The sequence below is a fragment of the Natator depressus genome, chromosome 3 (assembly GCF_965152275.1).
Source record: "Natator depressus isolate rNatDep1 chromosome 3, rNatDep2.hap1, whole genome shotgun sequence".
NCBI lineage: Eukaryota > Metazoa > Chordata > Testudines > Cheloniidae > Natator > Natator depressus.
Genome location: NC_134236.1, coordinates 155,284,331 through 155,304,487, shown reverse-complemented (window position 1 = coordinate 155,304,487; position 20,157 = coordinate 155,284,331). Strand labels below are relative to the sequence as shown.

Sequence of the window (20,157 nt, the reverse complement as noted above, 5' to 3'; positions counted from 1 at the left end):
TATCAGCTACCAGATTTAGGTAGCATTTTTGTTAGCTTTTGTTGTTTCTTTAATTTAGCCTCCACAGAAGAGGTTGTAGACTCCATATTATCCACTCAGTTTCACCTCAAGTAACTACATGTACCTCAAAGGTACTGAGCTCAGTAAAGGCCTCCTCTATCATATCCAGAGATAACTGGCTGCGGAAAAGTCTCTCCAAGGAAGTGGTGGAAACTCTACGGTAAGATATATTTTAAAACTAGACTGGACTGGACAAAACACCAGAATATGCACTATAGGAAACAATCCTGCACTGGCCTCCAGGTGATGATCTGGAAAATGTAACGCATTATTTCCATCTCTGCCTTCTAGGAATCTATGATACAGCTAAGAAGTCCATTAGATGTAACCATGTTACCAAAAAGTCATGCAGAGCAGGGCTTTTGAAATGGTAGGAAGAACTTATGTTCATGGGCTCCTGAATAGATGTTGCACATCAATCCCATTATTACACTCTCTCAAATTAATTTAAAACTTACAATGAACAGTCACTACTGGTATGAGACTCATATAAGGAAAGTGCTCTAATGCAGGGTAGTAGAATGTTTTTATTACCTAGTGCACTTTTGTTACACAATTTTTAGGGTAAAAATGTAGCATTAATTCTTACCATTACAGTTTACTGTCAAATGCAAGGATTTCTTTATGTCTCTCACTTGACACTTAATAATTTACCACTTGCCTCATTAACTTCAGTTTCAACACGTAGTCATAATTTATATCTCTTCAGTCCCGCAATAAAATTGCCTTGCACATTAAATTTGTTAGCAACTAAGTCTTATGTCCTTCACATTCTATTTTACTATTTGTTCTGTGTCAGTTTCAGTGGTGAAGACTGAAGGAAATAGGGTAGGCATCTAGCAGCACTTAGAAACCATGGTGATGGATATTAAACAAACAAAAATAAGATAGGCATGTAAATGAATTGCCACAATAAAAATGAAGAAATTATACAGAATATAAGCACCTGAGATAATGTTATTCCATCATTACTTTAAATTAAAAACTTATGTTACAAGTAAATGAGAGTTTGCCTATACATTTATCTTCCTAAGATTATGAATTTGAGATCTAAAGTCATAGTTTATTCACCTTTGAAATATGTACATAGTTCTAATAAATCATAATAAGCATTTTACAGTGCCTTTTCTCTAAGGATCTCTCAGCACTTAACTGTATAAACAATACTTTTCACTACATCCCTGTGAGACAGGTGTTATTATACCCCCTATACAGATTAATTAACTGAGAAAGAGAAAATTAAGCTACTTGTCCATGAGCACACACAGCGAGTCAATGGCAAAGCTGGCATCAGAATCACAGAGACCTGACTCCAGCTCTCCTTTTCTAGTCGCTTGTCTGAAATCATACTGTCTCCCTATTAGCACTGATGGGATTCACAGGTATGCATTTTGAGCAAATTAGACCTTTAGCACCTATTATCCAGTTCTCTTTCATTCATCTCAACAGCTGTCAAGGACAGGCAGCAGTTCAGAAATCTTCTGCTTTTCTTAATAGGCAGGGGAATATTAAAAAAGTTCAGTAGTGTTGAAAACTTGCTGAATATAGAATTCCATCCTCAATCATGAAGAACTCTTCTGGCCCTGCTCCCAGACTAGTAAAAGGAACATTCCAGCCTTTCTAAAGGATAAAGCATGGACCCTGCTCCCTTAAAGCAAAACAAAACTTCTTCTACTGGCAGCTGGTTTTCTTAGCATACTCAAGTTTGTGTACTTATCAAAGAAAAGCCCTTCAGGACAACAGTATTTATGATAGGATTATTTCTGTGAATCCAGGGAACACAAGCACTAGCTAAACAACATTATTTTCACCATTATAGCCTATTATTTAAATGCTGAAAAAGGCTAACCAAGTCATTTTAACTTTCTTTTAACAAGGACTGCTCATAAGGAAAAAAAAAAATTAAAACTACAAAATATCTGTCACCTTGCAATGAACTTGTGGAGAACTGAAATAGCTTCCATCCACTCCTGTAGAACATAGCTCTTCAACCTCTCACTACTTTCTTTGACTGTGCCGTGGTCTACACTATAGAATCAGGTCCCTCACTACACCAATATAATAACTCCACCCCCATGAGAAGTGTAGCACTTATGTCAATGCAGTTAGGGCGACACAGTGTCCATGTAGACACTGCGTTTACTTACATTGCCTGCTGGCCGTCAGCCCTGAGTGGAGCTGAGAGATGGAGTTGTCCCACACCACCCTGGCGCTGACAGCCTGAGCTGTCAGCTGGGTGCTGGGCTCACTGCTGGGCCCCCTGCCCCAGTGCTGACAACTCAGGCTATCAGCACTGGGGAAGTTGTCACTGGTGGTGGGGGCCGTCTGTGAGCCCCATGCAGGGCTGACAGCTGAGGTTGTCAGCCCCAAGGCTGCCAGGCTGCAGCTGTCAGTGTCCCACAATGCCCCACTTCAGTCAGTGGATAGCGCTACTGGTGAGGACCTGCACCACCAAGAGAAGGAGCAAATGTGGACATGAACCATCGCTTTTATTACTGCGGTGGCTGTATATCAACTTAAGTCAACTTAATTTTGTAGTGTACACAAGCCCTTAGATTCTAGTGACTTTGATAGTAGCAGGAAACGTAATGATGTGACAGGTTTTCTATTATAAACCCTTTTTTCTTCGAGATTCTTAGAGCGAAAATAAGTAAATTCAGTAAATTCACCTAGTAATAGGTACTGGACTGATAGTCCTGGAGACTGTACTACAGATTCTCTCTTTATACACAGAACAGGTACAGTACAGGCAGCTGCTCTACGATCTTCTCAGACCCCATACCACCAATAGGCTTCAAACCTGGCCTGGAAAGTCCACTTTGAGGAATGGAAAGTCTAGTCATTCTCTATAGATGTGTCAATTTTACATTTTTGAGGAAACCTCCCACTGTCGCACTAGCACCAGGGCAGCTACGGTGCTGCTAGCAACTGTGGGCATGCCAGTGTAGACAAAGCTCATAAATTCTTACTACAATGTCATCTATACCTACTTAAAGCATGGTTAGACAACACACCTGAGCCTCGTTTACATGAGCACTCCCACTATTGCCACCACCAGCAAGCAGAACAGCACAGGTGCTACTGCAACCGTAAAAGATTTCCCCAAAATGCTAGCATAGATAAGATTCATGCTGATACAAAGTCCATGTTTATACTACAGAGCCTATGCCGGCATAGCTATGTTGGCATAGCTCCCTACAATAGGCACAGCATATGCCAACAGAAGGAGGAGTTCTGCAGTTTGACAGAGGGAGTTCACCATTAGCTATGCCCAGAGAGGCCCCTCTTCTGTCAGCACAACTGTATTCTGCACTGGAGGTTTTGCTGGAATAGCTACGTCAGCTAGGGCCATGATTTTTTCACACTTCTAGCCGACATAGCTATGCAGGCATAACTTTGTAGTGTAGACCAGGCCACAGAGATTCTCAGGGTATGTCTATACTACCCGCCGGATCGGTGGGCAGTGATTGATCCAGCGGGGGTCGATTTATCGCGTCCAGTCTAGATGTGATAAATCGACCCCCGAGCGCTCTCCCATCGACTCCTGTACTCCAGCGCTGCGAGAGGCGCAGGCAGAGTTGACGGGGGAGCGGCAGCAGTCGACTCACCGTAGTGAAGACACTGCAGTGAGTAGGTCTAAGTACGTTGATTTCAGCTACGTTATTCACATAGCTGAAGTTGCGTAACTTAAATCGATTCCCCCCCCAGACCAAGCCTCAGTCTGCTGAGACTGCTAACAGTGAGGCCAACTAACAGATTATTGTGATGATGCCCATTTACAACATACAAAATCTCTTCAAGCACAAAATTCATTCAAGTGTCTGAACCTGGATTCAATTTGTTTAAATTTTGAAAATATTTTCTTTAAAAGTTTAAGGTAAAGCAGAGAATGCTTTTCAAAACTCAAATTTATATAAAATAAATTAAGCAAATTACTTTTAATACAGTCAGTAACTGTTGGTATTTTGAAAAACTAATACAAATGCTGAAAAGTGATTGTGTCAGGCAGGACCTTTTCTTCCAAGGATTTTTTACTGTGGTAAGCAGCACAGGAATGGGCCTGATCCTTGAGCCTGATCCTGCACCCCTTGAATGAGAGATGGCTCAGACCCATGGGTTGTATTCTTTACTCAGCTACTGACTTGCTGTGTGACCTTTTGGCAAGTTACCTAATCTCTTTGTGCCTTACTTTCCTCTCTGTAAATGAGGACACTTTCCAGCTTTGTTAATTCTTTTGAGAGCTTATGATGATACATGTAATGTAAGTATTATTTTGTTTACCATGCATATGTAAAACACACCAATGTGCATTTTAATAACTGTGCAAAGTAAAAACAGTGTATTTACATGATATTGTGTTATGCCTCAAGTTGCCGATATGCTCTGTGGGTAAATATACATTTTAGAAAGTATGGTCATGTGTAATTATAGGATAGGGCCTAACAGTGACAAAATCTCTCAGAAAATTTGGCCAACTTTCATGTTTCATAACAACAGAGCTCTGCTTTACTTGCTCCCAAAGTGGAAACGTTCGTAGCAGAATGAGCCTTTGTCATAAAGTGTGAATGTACAGCTCATTTAATATTCCTCCCTAAGAGGGATACAGTTGGCAGCAGTAATAAAGTTACATTGTGATTATGTGGGAAAGGGGCATTTTGTAACATTGTTCTCTTTCCACAAATGTTGATAATTTCCCCAAAATGCTTCCCAAAATTGCTATTACCTCTCCTTAAAACCTGCCACATACAAAATGTTTTGCTAATTTGCTTAAACAGTTTTGGTATATCCAATTATAATCTTTAGCAGCAGCAGGAGACTTCTGTAGCAGTGCACAACACAATGTAACATGTCATGGCCTCAAGTCATTAGGATAATCCTCAGGGCTTCTTGAGGCCATTTTGTAGTTCTGAAAAAAAAAAAATACAAAGAAGTAAATATTGTTGGTTAAATGCTTCAGTTTTCAAACAATGGAAGTTTAGCCCATATAACATCTTGATTGTGTCAGAACCTCTGTTAGGACCATTTTTGGGGAGTTCAAAGAACTGAAATGTAACTTTGCAAGGAAGCCCAGTTCAATAGACAGTACCGAAAACCTGGTCATGAAACTTCTAAATTACAAGAAAAGATGCTGTTAGAATGAAGGAAGATTCAACAGCCTAATGAAAGGGCAGCGAAACGTGCTGAGAAGAGATCTACCTCAAGGAACAAGAGAAGATAATAAAAATTACAATGAGCATAAGTTACTTTGAAAGAGTAACTTATGCTCTTATGTAATTTTATTAATGACTAATAAATGGATTGGAAAAGTAATTATATACTATGGATTACTGGTGCCTACATATCATGGTGATGGTGTTTTATAAATGAAATAGATAATCTAGGTTATTCTGACACTTTCTGACTGAAGAACAATTAGATTGGTAGATGAGATACACAAAGTGTGCATCCAGGTTTGGTGTGGCACTGCAGGTTTTATTGGCCTGAGCTTGGCATTACTCATGAGTGACACAACCATGAGGGAACAAGTTATGCAAGACATCTCAAAAGTGTGTCAATAAAACTTGTATATCACACCACCATGTAGTCTGTATACATCACATATTTAAACAGATATAAAATATTTTAAAGAGTTTAAAAATATATGGGTATTGTTTTTTGTATCACTCTACTTGTAAAGCAAGTTGTGGAGAATGCAGGAAATTTCTGTATTATTTTTATGAAAAGTAGGCTTGATTCAGTTTACCTACTCAGTTTTGTATTGCTGTCTACTTGGTCTCAAGGAGTTAACTTCTTTCCAGAACCATTTGATAGGAGGAGGGGGGAAAGGGATGTATGGACTGGCTGTGGACCACACAGAAGTGTCTGGATTGGTATAAATGAACTATCAAGAATTGTCAACACTGTGAACAGAGCTATCTTGGAGATACAATGCAGACAAACAACTGGACCGTTAACTTTTAACAACTTTAAGGGACATTTTAAAATGTGGATGGGTGATTACCTGTCTGGACACAACCCCTCTCCGATCTGAATCCAAGAAGGGCAATACACAGGAAAAGCGTGACTGGGACTTGAGATAAAGGAGATGTGTTAAGAAGAGGCTCATATAAGAAACTTTGCTCTCCCAGCAGAAGACAGCTAAATCCAATCCAATCAGGGACCGTTGGGTAGGGCCAGGGTGCAGGCATGCAGTCTGTCTTCCAAGCAAACGCTCTTAGGCTATATCTACACGAGAGACCTTACAGCGGCACAACTGTACCGCTGCGGCTGCACCACGATAAGGTCTCCCATGTAGCCGCTCTATGCTGACGTGAGAGAACTCTCCCATAGGCATAATTAAACCACTTCCAACAAGCGGTGGTAGCTATGTCAGAGGGTGAGCGTCTCCTGACCGACAAAAGTTTTACCGACAAAAGTGGTAGTGTAGACATAGCATTAGCCAAGCAAGGGGAAGCTGAAGGTTAGGGGAGAGTTGTGCATTTAGACTTTTTAAAATCTTGCCATTTTAACCCAATGTCCCTGAATATTGTATTCTTGTCAAATAGTAAATAATCTATTGTTCTGAAATGGCTGTCCTGTGTCACTGCAAACATTTGCTGGCTACGTAGCTCCCAAGGACATAATTAGGGTCCAAACTCATCTGGACCTACTAAAGGAGCCACAGTGAGAAACAGAGGCGTTGAAGCCAGGGCATCTTTCTTGAGCAAAGTGTAGGCTGAAAATTTTTGTGGCAGATGAGAGAGTTAGAGGTATGTAGTAAATATAATTTATCACATGGATAACATGAACATATGTGGGATGGCTAGCTGGAGACACTTTCTGACAGAAATAACAGAGCTCTGAAACATTTTCACAGTGTAGACCACATCTTATTTTGCAATGTGTGTGAGAGAACTGGACAGCGAGCCTATGGCAGTTCTGTGACCAATATATTCCTTGCTAATGTGAAAACAGTAGCGGATAGGACAAAATCACCTGCAAATCTTCATGGGTCTGTTAAGCTCAACGCTCTTCTGCATCTTCTCATAGAGAAAGCACTGCGGCAGTGGAGCATGCAAGGGGTGTGCCTGTCTTCCCTGGTTCAAGATCCACAGGAAAAGACAAAGGCCTTGTCTACACTAAAGGGAAAAATTGATCTACGCTACGCAATTTGAGTTACATAAATATCGTAACTCAAATCGACGTAGCTTAGATCTACTTACCACGGGATCCGCACTAAGTGACGTCGATGGGAGACGCTCTCCCATCGACTCCCCGTACTCTTCTCGATCAGATGGAGTACAGGAGTCGACAGGAGAGCGACTGGCGGTCAATTTAGCAGGTCTTCACTAGACCTGCTAAATCGACCACCGATGCATCGATCGCCACAGCATCGATCCTCCAGTAAGTGTAGACAAGCCCAGAGAGGACATCAAAGATTTCTGCCCCCGTGAAGACAGTTCTTCCACTTTCACACTTTTCCATATAGTACCATCCTCTGAGCTTTGGCACTGATGTGCTGCCATTGGTTAATCATCTATCAACTAAGTACTTCTGCTATCTTCAGGCTGTTGAAGGGGCTGAGGAGTTACCTCTGCTCAGAGCAGTAAAACTTACTAAGGGCTTGTCTATACCTGAAAGTTACCTGGGATTATGGCACAGTGTGATTTTAAAGTGCAACATCTGTTCCTGAATAACTCCACTCCTGAACAAGAGTGTCCACACATGGAGTTAATCAGGAACAATTACTCTGAATGGGAAACATGCTGAATTGAGAGGCTGTTCCCCCAAATCTTCTCCCTTTCCATCAACATGCCCTCTGTCTCCATGAAGTGGAACTAGGTTGACCATATGTCCTGTTTTGGCTGGGACAGTCCCTTTTTTAAGCCCTGGCCTGGCCTCCCGACTTCTTTGGCAAATGGGACAAATGCCCACTTTTGTCCAAAAAGTGGGCTGCAGAAGAACATGCCTGGGGGGGGAGGGGAAGAGTAGCGACGTCAGCCCCAACCCCGTAAGGTAGGGGAGGCCTTGGGCCAGCCCCACATGGTGTCCCGTTTTCCCTTTGGTAAATATGATCACCTAGAACTCCTGCATAGTTCCTAGAAAAGAATAGTAAGAGCTAGGCAGCAGGTGGGGATGGGGGGATAAAATATTAATGTACCTTCAACCTGCAGATTTTCTGCATTATTACTTCCCTGCACACTGCAGAGAGGAAATTTATGGTAGACCAATGTATCATCAGTTATATTTGAGATACGAACAGTGAAATGACCAAGTAAAGTAACTGACCTTATCTGCATTATTCTGGCCAAAAAAGTACCAGCAATACTATTATTACTACTACTATTTTGAACCTCCCATCTAAGGGCAACAAACAGCTTCAAATGAATGTATTAGTTAAGCCTCACAACACACTTGCGGAGCACTGTAACTAAGTACAGCAGTTTACAGAAAAGTAAATAGGCCCAGAGAAATTATGTAACTTGCCCAAATTCATTAAACTAAATGCATTTAATGATACAATCAGGTTAATTCAGCATTTATTAAAAAAAGACTTTTATATATAAAAAGTTCATAGAATCAATTACTTAAAATAATCTAACGGCATGTAACTTGTTATGTTAATCATGTTGTACCTGAGCTAACCTTTTCACTATCACAAAGCTCATCAGAGAATATGACTTGCATTTAAAATGAGCCACTAACGAAATCAACACAGCCATAAATAATGTTAAATGAAGGAGAGAACAAAAACCTTTTCTAAAATAAGGTTAGATGCTAAAAAGACTTGAAAACTCAAAAGAAACAATATATACATTTTCTATAGATTTTTCTTTCCAGATACCTTGTAAATCTTATGATTTGATCTCAGAACTAATCTTGGATTTTTTTAACCCATCTACCTGGTCATCCATTTTATCCATATCAATGCCTTTTTGGTTTAAATATCAGAATGTCATGCCCTTTCTCAAACTCTGTGCATTCTTAGTGAGCTATTCTAAACCTATGGTAGTCAGTACTTTTCCATCTCTTCTACTCCACCCAAGGTGTTTTCAGCAGTTGAAAGAAATGCCATTTCTGTACTGACCAGAAAAACAAAAGCACTGAATCAATGTTAGCTTAACTTGACCTCTGTGTAACTGCAAAGTCTAATGTAGTTACTTCTGTGTAGTAATGTAGATAAACCAAGTAAAATGCTTAACAAGGCAAAACAAAAGAAAGTGAAAAACAAGCTCTCCTTTTAAAGTATATTTATTAATATCAAATACTTCCCCCACTACCATTGGTTCCTTATCCTGCACTCTAGAGTTATAGTTAGGCAACCAGACCTCCTCCCCCATACTAAGAAGTCTTTTCAATATTCCTCTGTAAGGGCATTATGAATCTTCGAAGTTTTCTTCAAGGTAACAAACTAGGAACCTTTTCTTTTGGGAAACTTTCATTTGTCAGGTGCCGTGCAAAATAAGGACTTGCACTACAAGATCTTCCAACTTATCTCTAAGTGAAAGTCACTTGTAAGCCTGAAGTGCTTTTGATGAAACTTTCAAGCAGATATTTCAAGACTGAAGCACTGAAGGGGAGGGGGAACATTGTTAATTCCAAAAATGGAAGAAGCGAAATCTAATTTAGGAAGCAGATAGATTTTTCCTTCCGACCCTTCCATTTTAGGAGTAAAAATTTGTTTATTAGCAAGTCTGTGTGCCAACTGTGTTGTCCAACAACCTTAAAATGAAATATTCTGACACACCCTCGGAAAAACATCTTACTGAGACTGCAAATTCCTGACCACAGTTTAACAAATATAGCCTTACGGCTCTTGTTACAAACATTGATTGGAAACTGTTTAACTGTATCACTTCCTATTGTACAAACTGTCTCTCTTCAGGGAATATGTATCAATCACATACAGGTATAGTGCACACCTACACATACAGAGATATATAAACACAATCTTAAAAAACAAAGCTCTCCCTCTTTTCTGGGGGAAAGCTGCCTGCTAAGCTGAACCGGATGCCACTTCCAGTAGGAGTCATTCCAGGAAAATGTAGGCTGATTCTCAGGGATCAGTGGGCCCCGCAACAGTCTAACCAATGGTGGCTCAGCTCTGTAAGTGGTAGGCACATAAAAATGGGACTGGCAAGACTAACTGAATTGCTCCCTTCCAGTCAAAGCCAATTACAGTAATCACCGTCATGGCTTTTGTCAATTAAAAGCCAAAGTGGTTTTATGGCCTACCAAAGACTTCCTACATAAACAATCAGAGTAAAAATTAAAAGTTCTGAGAAGAACTGGAATACTACAACAATTATTCTACTTACTGTTCAATACGTGGGGACAGATACAGCTTGGGGAAAACCTGAGCAGCTTCTGTATCCTCAAAACTGACTGAAAGAAGAGCAACATCCTCTCCTGGATCTTCATTGACATCCTGAATACATGGAAAAAGCAGACAACATCAAACTTAAAGTCATCAGAACCTTACTAGTAAGGGGTGAAAGAGGGTCAAATACCCAGTGTGGGTAAAAGGAACATCATAAAGGTTGAAGGGACTCAAATTTCACAATTTAAAAAAATCTGTTTGTAAATTTCACTTAATTTTTTAAAAATATTTTGACAACAAATTCCACAGTGCTCGTTTTTCTTCAATGGATCAAAAGACAATCAATGATACTAGCCCAGCATTCACAAGCAACCCCTTACAGTAACACACCACCTTTTCAGTGTGTTGGAGCATAAACATTTCAGTAAAAAACAGATTTCATTTCTAAGATTCCAGGGACTGTTATAAACAACTGATGAAAATACCAAAAAAATCTTCATATAATATCGTTGGGTCATTGAGTAATACACCCAGATGTTACATTTATAAACTTTCATTGAAGTATATAGACCTGATTCTCTGCTGTGTTCAGCTTCTGTTTGAGCTGAGGGTGGCAGGGATTCGGGGGGTGACATTAAGGTGTAGGTTATGGCTCCCTGATTCTCTGCCTCAGCCCTGGCCTCAGTGCAAATTAGAGTGTGCATTAATTTAAGGCTGCCCTTTCATAACCAATTTCTGAGGTGTCCCTCTCTCGTTTAGGCCCTATCTGCACATAACTTCCAACTGTGATTTTGTAACCAGTAAGTGGTAGTGACCTTAAATAGCCTCGCAGACATACACACAAAGTAGCATCAACAGTACACACAGCAATATGCTCTGGGATGCTCTATCACACCATAGTTGTGAGGAAGAAGGAACATCTATTAAACCTAATAAACAATGCTAATAACCCCATTAAACAATGCCAGGTGATTCAGCCCAACCTACCAAAACCACAGTGTGTTGACTGGTTACAGGAAGATAATCATGTGCCAGCCCAGGCTTCTGGCAGGAGTGAAACATTACTGGCTGTCATGGATTCTAGCAGCATATTAACCATGTGGTATGCGCAGACCCAAACCATACCAGTGACTTGTTCCAAACACAGTTAAAAACTGTAGTGTAGCAGGGCCTTAGAACAGGCTGGCCATATTACATAAAACAATAAGAAAGACCTGACAGTGTTTTTTCAGATATTTCTCCACTCTGTGGCATAGTTCTGATCTACAATACAACAATAGCGATCACAGTCCACAAAACGTCCCCTGAGTACTCCATATGTTTTCATGGCTAGGGAAAATTTGAGACAATTAACATCTTTCACTCCTGAAGTCTAAGTGCAATATTAACTGTGTTGTCCCTATTAACTTGCTAAGTCACACTAATCAGACAAACAGAAGTGTTAAAACCGATTAAGCAGTAGAGTCTAATGACCAAAAGGATCTTGTTTTAATTGACAAGCATTTGTCATATGATGAAAGGTATAGTGTACGTTTACCATTTTCATATCCAGGGTATCTCCAAGACCACAAATTCTTTTATGCTGGAAACCCTTTTCAAACACCGTGCTCACATTAGCACTGAACACATGCTTTTTATTGGCTGCACAACAGCAAGGAAAAATTGAACAGTTAAAATCCCACATGAGTATTGTTAATGCTCAAACAGATCAAAAGTTCAACTCTCCACACATACACTCAATACAATGTGACAGTACATGTACAGTTTCTAGAATATATCATCTAGCTCTACCTTCTTTCCTTCAAGATCTCAGTGATCAAAAGGACTCCAAAAAGACAGAGATATAAAATAACATATATCAGGGAAACTAAATGAAAATTACCAAGAATTATTATGACCACTAATAACAGCATTTAATAGAGACTTTCTTGGTGGGAGAAATTTTAAAATATATACTCTTACATGAACACAGTGCCTTTGATATTTTAAGTTGCAACAAGTTGAAGATTGCAATACAGGTGGTAAACCCAGATGCCTAATTTTTCTCCCTCTACAAAAGATAATATACAATAGTAACAAGTTAATGGGTGCAAGTACTTCTGCCAACATGGCATTGCATTGAATATGAATATAGCTACAGTTCAGTGCAAGTTTGTGGAAAGAAACTGACATTTGTCCACTACATTTCAGATTGTCATTTTTCAAATATACGGTATAAAAAAGGTCAATCAGTTACAGACACAATTTGCTTAATTCTCCAAAAAAGGTTTAAAAAGTACCATAATACAGTAACTGTTGCAGAGCTATTATGAAGCTGGCTGACCCGTGGCTCACCCTGGCCAACATAGGATGGCCACAGAGCTATCACAATACAAAGCCGCAAAAAGGTCATTTTTGTACAGATTGGCTGGACCTAGGTGCACATTTACTTTATGTCAGACTGTCAAACATTATTATAATTAAATCCTTTTGTACATAACAACACACTGTTTATTTCTTTCGTACTGTACTTTGTTACTTTTATTTATGCAACAATCCGCTTGGTGGAACTGCATTCAACCTTAGTATGTCGGTTACAACTGCTGTTTATAAAACTAAATTGAAAACACATGTTGTACAGATAAACGATGGGGAAAAAATCTGCCTTTTAAATTAATGGACCTTTTTGAAGTGTCTGTGCCAGTCAAGATTTAACCCCTCAGAGCTACATCTTTCAGTCATCTCTACAGACCTGTTAATGATTAGATGACTTGATATTCAGTGTTTGTATTGGGAAACAATTATCTTTTCACAGGACAAAGGCAGCTCCTTCACAGGGAACCCAAGAGTCAAAAGGCCAAGGATGTTTTTATGTTTCGTACCAAGCTATAACCATACGTTATTTCCCTGTCTGTCTACATTTTGTGCATGTGTTTTAGTCTCAAAGAACAGGCCAAATAGAACAAATACAACAGACCAAGGAAAATAACAAAGCAAAAGCACCTTTTTCTTATTATTTTTCATTTAGTTTCAGAAAGAATGATATTTCTAGAGAATATACTTTTCTGTTACTGTATCTTCCTTAGTGTCATAAGCAAATTTTGTTTCTTCAGTATTTTTCCCATTTCCAGAATACAAAAAGAAAAAGGTACTCAAACTTAAATGGCAACAAATTCTGAATATTTAAAACCAAACAATCTTTTGCACAACATATAATTAACCATGGAACTTGCTGCCACGGGATGTTGTTAAAACAAGTAGCTCATACATTTCAGAACAGAATTAGACACTTGTATGAATTAAGAATGGAATTTTTATAATGAACAATAGCATCTGTAGTTACACTAGTCAGGCTAAAAATAATACTACTTAGCATTTATATAACGTCTTTCATCAGAAACTTTATAAAAGGTAGGTATTATTTATATTCGGTTTCCCATCTGTAAAATGGAGATAATAATCCTTCTCTACATCACAAAAGCATTGTGTGATGTAATGACTGAATGTTTGCAAAACATTTTGAAATTCTTGGATAAAGCACGTGGTAGTAAGTAAAAATATCAGGGTCTCAGTAATACACAGTATCTTAAAGAGACATTTTAAGAAACTTGAAATCTAGCCCACGTAAAAAAAATATACAGATTTAAAACTAGTTCCAGGATGTCCCTCTAACAATTTAGGTGGCTTTTTTACAATTACACATTCCTACTTTAAAAAATGCTTTCTCTCCCCTGTTTCACTCACACAACAGAGAAAATGGACTGCACAGGAAGTCAGTGAAAATGACTATAACAGTGCTGTCAAATGCACAAAGTAAAGAAACTAAAAGAAAAGGATGGATTTTCCTCTTGTCTCTTTCAGTTAGTCACCTCCAGTGACTACTTATGACAACAGCAGGTAAAACATTTCAGATATAAATGCAATTTTTAAGTTTTTGACAAACTGGAAGAAAAGTCACAACTCTCAGCTGTCATTTACACTTGTACTCCCATGTCAGAACTTTAGTAAATAAGAATCAGGATGATAATCTAAATCCTGAAAACTACTAAAAGTCTCCAGGTTTTGTGAAAATACAAAACCAACAGAAAAGTTATGAAAAGTGTGGTTCTGAGACATTCAAAGAAATAAATGGTCTTTCCTTGGAAGCTTAAACAAGGGACACCAAGTAACATGGGAACCAAAAGAAACATATCATTGAGTTGTATTTCAATTTATATTAATTAGCACTATCTAAATGATCATGTGCTGGCTTTCATTCACAGCTAATGAAGCTGTCATTCACAAATACCCTTCAGTTTTACATTTTACTGGAACAGCTGCACCTCTTTCACAATAATTTATCCTTTTGTAAATGAATATGGATTGTGGTAAACTGTTAATACCAAAACCACATTTTATATTTTTAATTTAAAGGCATTGTTTTCCTGCGTCCTACCTATTGTAACTGAAAACTGGGAATTTACGGGAACTGAGGATTTATGATGAGTCAGATGGTAGATAGCTAGTCCAACCAAAACATCTGCTCTTCACAGTCACAACTTTATAATCCATTTCCTCTTGGGCCTGGAGCATAACCAAGTTGTAGATTAGGGCTCTTTTTCCTTAAAAATGCAGATTCTGGAAAATCAGGCATAACTCAGAAAAGGTAATCTAGAAGCTTTTTGTCTTGCTACCTTAGTTTGTAGTACACTTTCAAGAAGAGACATTTCTATAATTTGATTTCCAAAATATTCAATCTGTTTTCTTCAAAGCAGTTGTTTCTTTATAGCACTTACACTTCGATTATGTCAAGAGGCTACTTAATCAACCGCTTCCTTTTTGGTGTAACCGATCATTGTTATTATTAATATTTGTACTGCAATAGTGCCCACAGGTCCTATTCAGGATGGGAGCTCCGCTGTGCGAGGTGGTATAGAAACATATATTAAGACACATCTTGGACCCTGCTCTGAACAGCTTACAGTCAAAAAACAAGCATCATGGTGAAGATGTGGGGAGAGGGACATATTCGAACAGACACAATTTTAATGTATTTATATGCACATCATATTTTTGCTTCTTTTTTAACACACTTAAAGAACTAACTAAGAACAATGCCATGAAACTGAAAAAAGTAAATGGGCTGTTACCAGGAAATACTTCTTAACTGGGTGTTCTATCATATTATGGAATAAGCTCTCCAAAAGGAAACAGTGAAACCCCCTGTAACTTAAAAATGTTAACACTATACTTGACAAAGTACCGGCAAATATACTGTAGGGAACAAACCTGTGCTGGCCAGAGACTGGAGTTCTTTTCCATTTTTAATCTCTATGATTCTGTGAAAGGGGAGTAAAATTAAAGCAAATTAACAAACTGTTAGTCTGTGTCAGCAGGGTTCACATGAACAGTAAGACTGCAGCAGGCTAATGAGTGTCAGATTCTCACACCAGCTTGCTGTAAACTAAACGTTCATGTAGACAAGCCCTATGTTTAGTAGTTTAAAAAACAAAACAAAACACATAGTAGGGAAAGTAATAAGAAATCAGGAGACGCAAATGCTCACTCTCAGTCTCCCCTGCTTCACTCTGGGGAGAAGACTTAATTATTCCAGAAAGTGCTTTCTTGTGCCTTCCAGGAAATCCATCAGGACTGATCAAGGAGTGCCCATTCTTTAAATAGCATAATTTATGAAAAGAGAGGCAGACACCTTGCTTGCACTACACTTAGTACTGAAATGTTACAAAAACAGCTCATATATCAAGCTAATACATTATGAAATCTTTACCAAAATACTAATCAGGATAAAGTTCTGAAACTACAAAAAATGCCTACACACTGCTTTAGGCGGCAAACACTTTGGTTAGCTGGCAGCTGTTTCTGATCTTCATCAAAAGTTATACAGATCTGAATTGTAGTGTCTGAAGAATATTTGCACAACTTGAATAGTTCATCTGTTGTAGAATATACTCAGTCTTCTTCATTAAAATGAATACAAAACTAACTTTAATAAACTTGCAAACTGAATATTTGGTGAGCGTGAGATAATCATTAGCAGCACTAAGGAGGATCCCTCTAGGCGTCCATAATCAGCTATAAAGACACATAGGACATTACTCACGCATAAGCAAGGCACCAGTTATATGAGTTTTCTGAGAATTTTACATATAAATATACGGTGCCTGCTTACCATGAGCAACATTATGGGTCTGGTGTCTATCCAAGCAGTTTTCTTTTAGTGCATACATGGTAACTCACCACTACATTCCCTGTACAAGAGGGAAATGTCATCCAGTTAGACAAACAACTCTGTTTGGAAGAGCATAGAAAAACCAGCACATTGAAGAATAAATACATAAGATAATATTCTTGTCTATGGGAATACACATTAGACACCACAACTTCCAAGATGGTTTTGTCCACTTATGTGGCATTTACTTTGCACCTATGTCATAAAGAACACAAGCAACCTCAAAATATGGAGCAGTTTCTTTTAAAGAGTTAATTGAACACTGTGGGAAGCAAGAGCAGGATTATGGACTTGACAGACCAAAGCCTGTATGAGAAAAATGCTGGGATAGTCTCTCTAGTGGATAAATATGGATGACTTTTAAGAACAGATAAAAAGTTTAGCTGGTTTTGCACTAAAATGTGTATAATCTGTAAGTGCAACAGCGTAACGGTTACAAAGGAGATTCATTATATTCTACTCTAAAACTGGAATTTTTAGGTCCTCACAAAGCTCTCTACCTATTGGATGTGCTTTAATGACACTGGGCCAAGGTGATTTGTTTGTTTTTAATACTAAGGACCTGATTCTGCAAGATGCTCAGCATCATCAACTTCAATTGAGTCAATGAGAGGCAAGCGCCTCAGCATATTGCAGAAAATGCTGAGCATCTCATATCATCAGGCTCCACATTAAGACTTCAACATAACAGTTACACAGTGGAGAATATTTGTAGAGTGGATTACTATTTACAATCATCAAGAATTCACAATAGGGAGGAAATGTGACCAATTAGTTAGAGCACAATAGAAGTAAAGACTGCTGGGTTCTGTTCCTGGTTTTCCCATTGATTTTCGGTATGACTCCCAAGAAAGTATTTTAATTTCTCTGTGCCTCAGTTTGCCCCACTGTAAAATAGGGATATCTATCTTTCTCAAAGGGATATTAAAAGGCTTAACTAATCAGTGCCTGCAAGCTGATTATATAAGTGGAAAACATTGGTTTTATATATATATATTTATATTTATATAATGAAAACATTACCAAGTTGTTTTATTTCTACCTCTTTTTCAGGTGTTTTATCATCAGATCCAAAACAGCAGAACACTATATAGTATCTCTATATGAAGAATGTCTTTTGCTTTCCTAGTTGGGAAAACACAAAGTTCTATGGTTTGGGAACAGATGCCAACAGCATCACATCTCTCATAAGGCTTCAAACAAGACAAACACAGGTCTCTCAGCCATCACTGGCAAATAATGGGGAAGATGAAAGACCTGGAGACTCCAAAGTTTAATAATTTTTCTGAAAATATTCTTCCTCCAGCATGTCTGCACTTATAACTATGAATCATTCCATTCACTCTCACCAAGCCACATTGCTTTGTGTGCCTACCTAAAATCCATTTTCTCTCTTGAAAACAGGAACACTAATACATTTTTCAAAAAAAATCAAGATTTAAGCAAATTTTTTTTAAGCATGACAGTTTGATGACAGGTTAAATCACAAGACCTATTGGTTTGGGATAGTCAAGATGACTTCAACAAGTTACACTGATTTCTTGATACTGAAGGACAAAAGGTAAGTAAGTATTTGTATGTGCTGATACATAAATGTGTAAAATAACTCTTATTTTATTTCTGTTAATGTTTATGCCAATTATTGCATTGTAATCCAAACACTGAGCTACAAAATAAAACTAACGATATCCATAATGGGCAGCACAGGAACTGTTGCCTTTCTGTACGATGCATCATGTAATCCTATAAATTGTGAACCATGTTAGTGGAAGTCAGGCAAACTCCCTCAGCTGATGCTGCCCCCTCCATCTCACCTTTTTGTGTATCAACAATCAGCACCGCATACTTCTCCAGCTCAGTGTACAGCTAATCTGCTTTCATCATGATCTTGGTTTGAGACTGGGAAAGTAATGAAATTTGTAGAGATGTAAAGGATTTACATTTAATGAAAATTAAAAACATAAACATTCTTGGGAGCCTGAATGCGTCACTTTAGTAATTGATGATGGCCACATTCTGCCACCTTTACTCACATTGAAATCAATAGTGCTACCAGCAGCGTAAGGAACTAGTCCGTGTGAACAACAGCATCAGAATCTGGAGTTGAGAGCACAAGACTGAAAACTTTAATGCTGCTTCATAAGCACACATCTAGGTCAAATGGTCTTTAAAATATTGCTCCATAGTAGTGAAATATGATTCTTTGAGTTAATTGCTTCTTGGTTTAAATATAAGGGTAAGTATCTTGTGTACCCTGAAAAGCATACATGTTTGCAGATGCAACGGGACTCATGATTGAAGATCTGTAAAACTGGATATTCAGACTGATGCTGCCAGTGTCCTCAATCAGAGATCAAATGGGACAGGGAGGGAGTGGAACTCTGTCCACTTGTATCAGCCCAATTCATGCCCTGTCCTAAGTATATTCATGAAACACTTGTTGAGACAGGGCACACATTTAATTTGTTCTCATGTACTTATGTTCATGCATGAATAAAAACAAATTTTTCTCTCACCTTTTTACAGCTTTTGGGGTAAATTTTTAATAAAACAAACATAAATTGATTGATAAAATAATAACAAAGAGGATTCCACGTATATTTCCCTGATAAGAGTGTTGCCTAGTACCCCTCCTGAAATGGTTCTGCTATACAATTATTAAACATTAGAGACAGCAAAGCAAAAACTAAAATGGGGTGAAGTCCAGGTTTCTGTGCTTAGTTCTACATGTATGCTGTGAAGGAGGTTCAGCACAGGAAAACATTTTTAAATCAGACTAACTTTTAAACCATTCTTATTCCTCTCTGTAAACTTCTTTTATTACTTCCTGGTTCAGTGAAGATTATTCTGTGAAATCGTAAGTATCATAGATTACATGGGTCACACCAAGAACTCTAGTGTGGAGTTATAGTCTCAGATACCTTCAGTGAACCAGGAAGTACCAAGTTCTCACAGATGGAAAAAATGAATAATAAAAATGTCAGATAAAAACAAGCAAACAAATGTAGTTGTGTTCAAGGCTCTCTCCTCCAGCCTCATTAGTTATTGTTATCTTGATTTCAGTATCTAAAATATGTTAAAGGATATTGTTAAGATGGAAATATTATCCGGCAATATATTTACCAACCGAAGTAGTCGCTTTTCTTAAAGTACTCATAAAAGCTCTTTTTTAAAAATAATGTAAAATATACTTTCATAGGAAAAGTCCATAACACAGCTGATTATGTATTATATGCTGTATTTGAAGCAGATTAATATGTACCTACATATTTTTATAACTGTTTTAAAGAAGGGCTCTATTATTATTATTATTCCTTTGTCCTTCTATTATGGCAGTGCCCAAAGACATAAACAAGTTTGAGGCCCCGTTGTTCTAGACACTGTACAAACACAAAAAGCAGACACTATCTCCACCCCAAATAATTTATAATCTAAGAAAATAATGTGTTTTATATTTATATTTTGAGATTATTGATGACAAAATAGTACTTATTTTAGGTCAAAGGTAAGGATATTGGTACAGAGTCTCTGGACTCTCTGGTTAAGCACAGTCCTAGGGTAGCGGAGGCAAAGGTGGCACTGCAATATC

General features: G+C 38.2%; 1 protein-coding gene across 3 annotated transcripts in view; it reads right to left on the bottom strand.

Annotated features, from left to right (window-relative positions):
- The window catches only part of BABAM2 (BRISC and BRCA1 A complex member 2), a 306,901-nt gene that overhangs the window by 120,917 nt on the left and 165,827 nt on the right, over nucleotides 1-20,157 (bottom strand). For all 3 annotated transcript variants that reach the window (XM_074949130.1, XM_074949129.1, XM_074949131.1), the window contains exon 7: nucleotides 10,359-10,468. In XM_074949130.1, coding sequence (XP_074805231.1) covers nucleotides 10,359-10,468 — 110 coding nt within the window. The remainder of the gene's footprint in view (nucleotides 1-10,358; nucleotides 10,469-20,157) is intronic.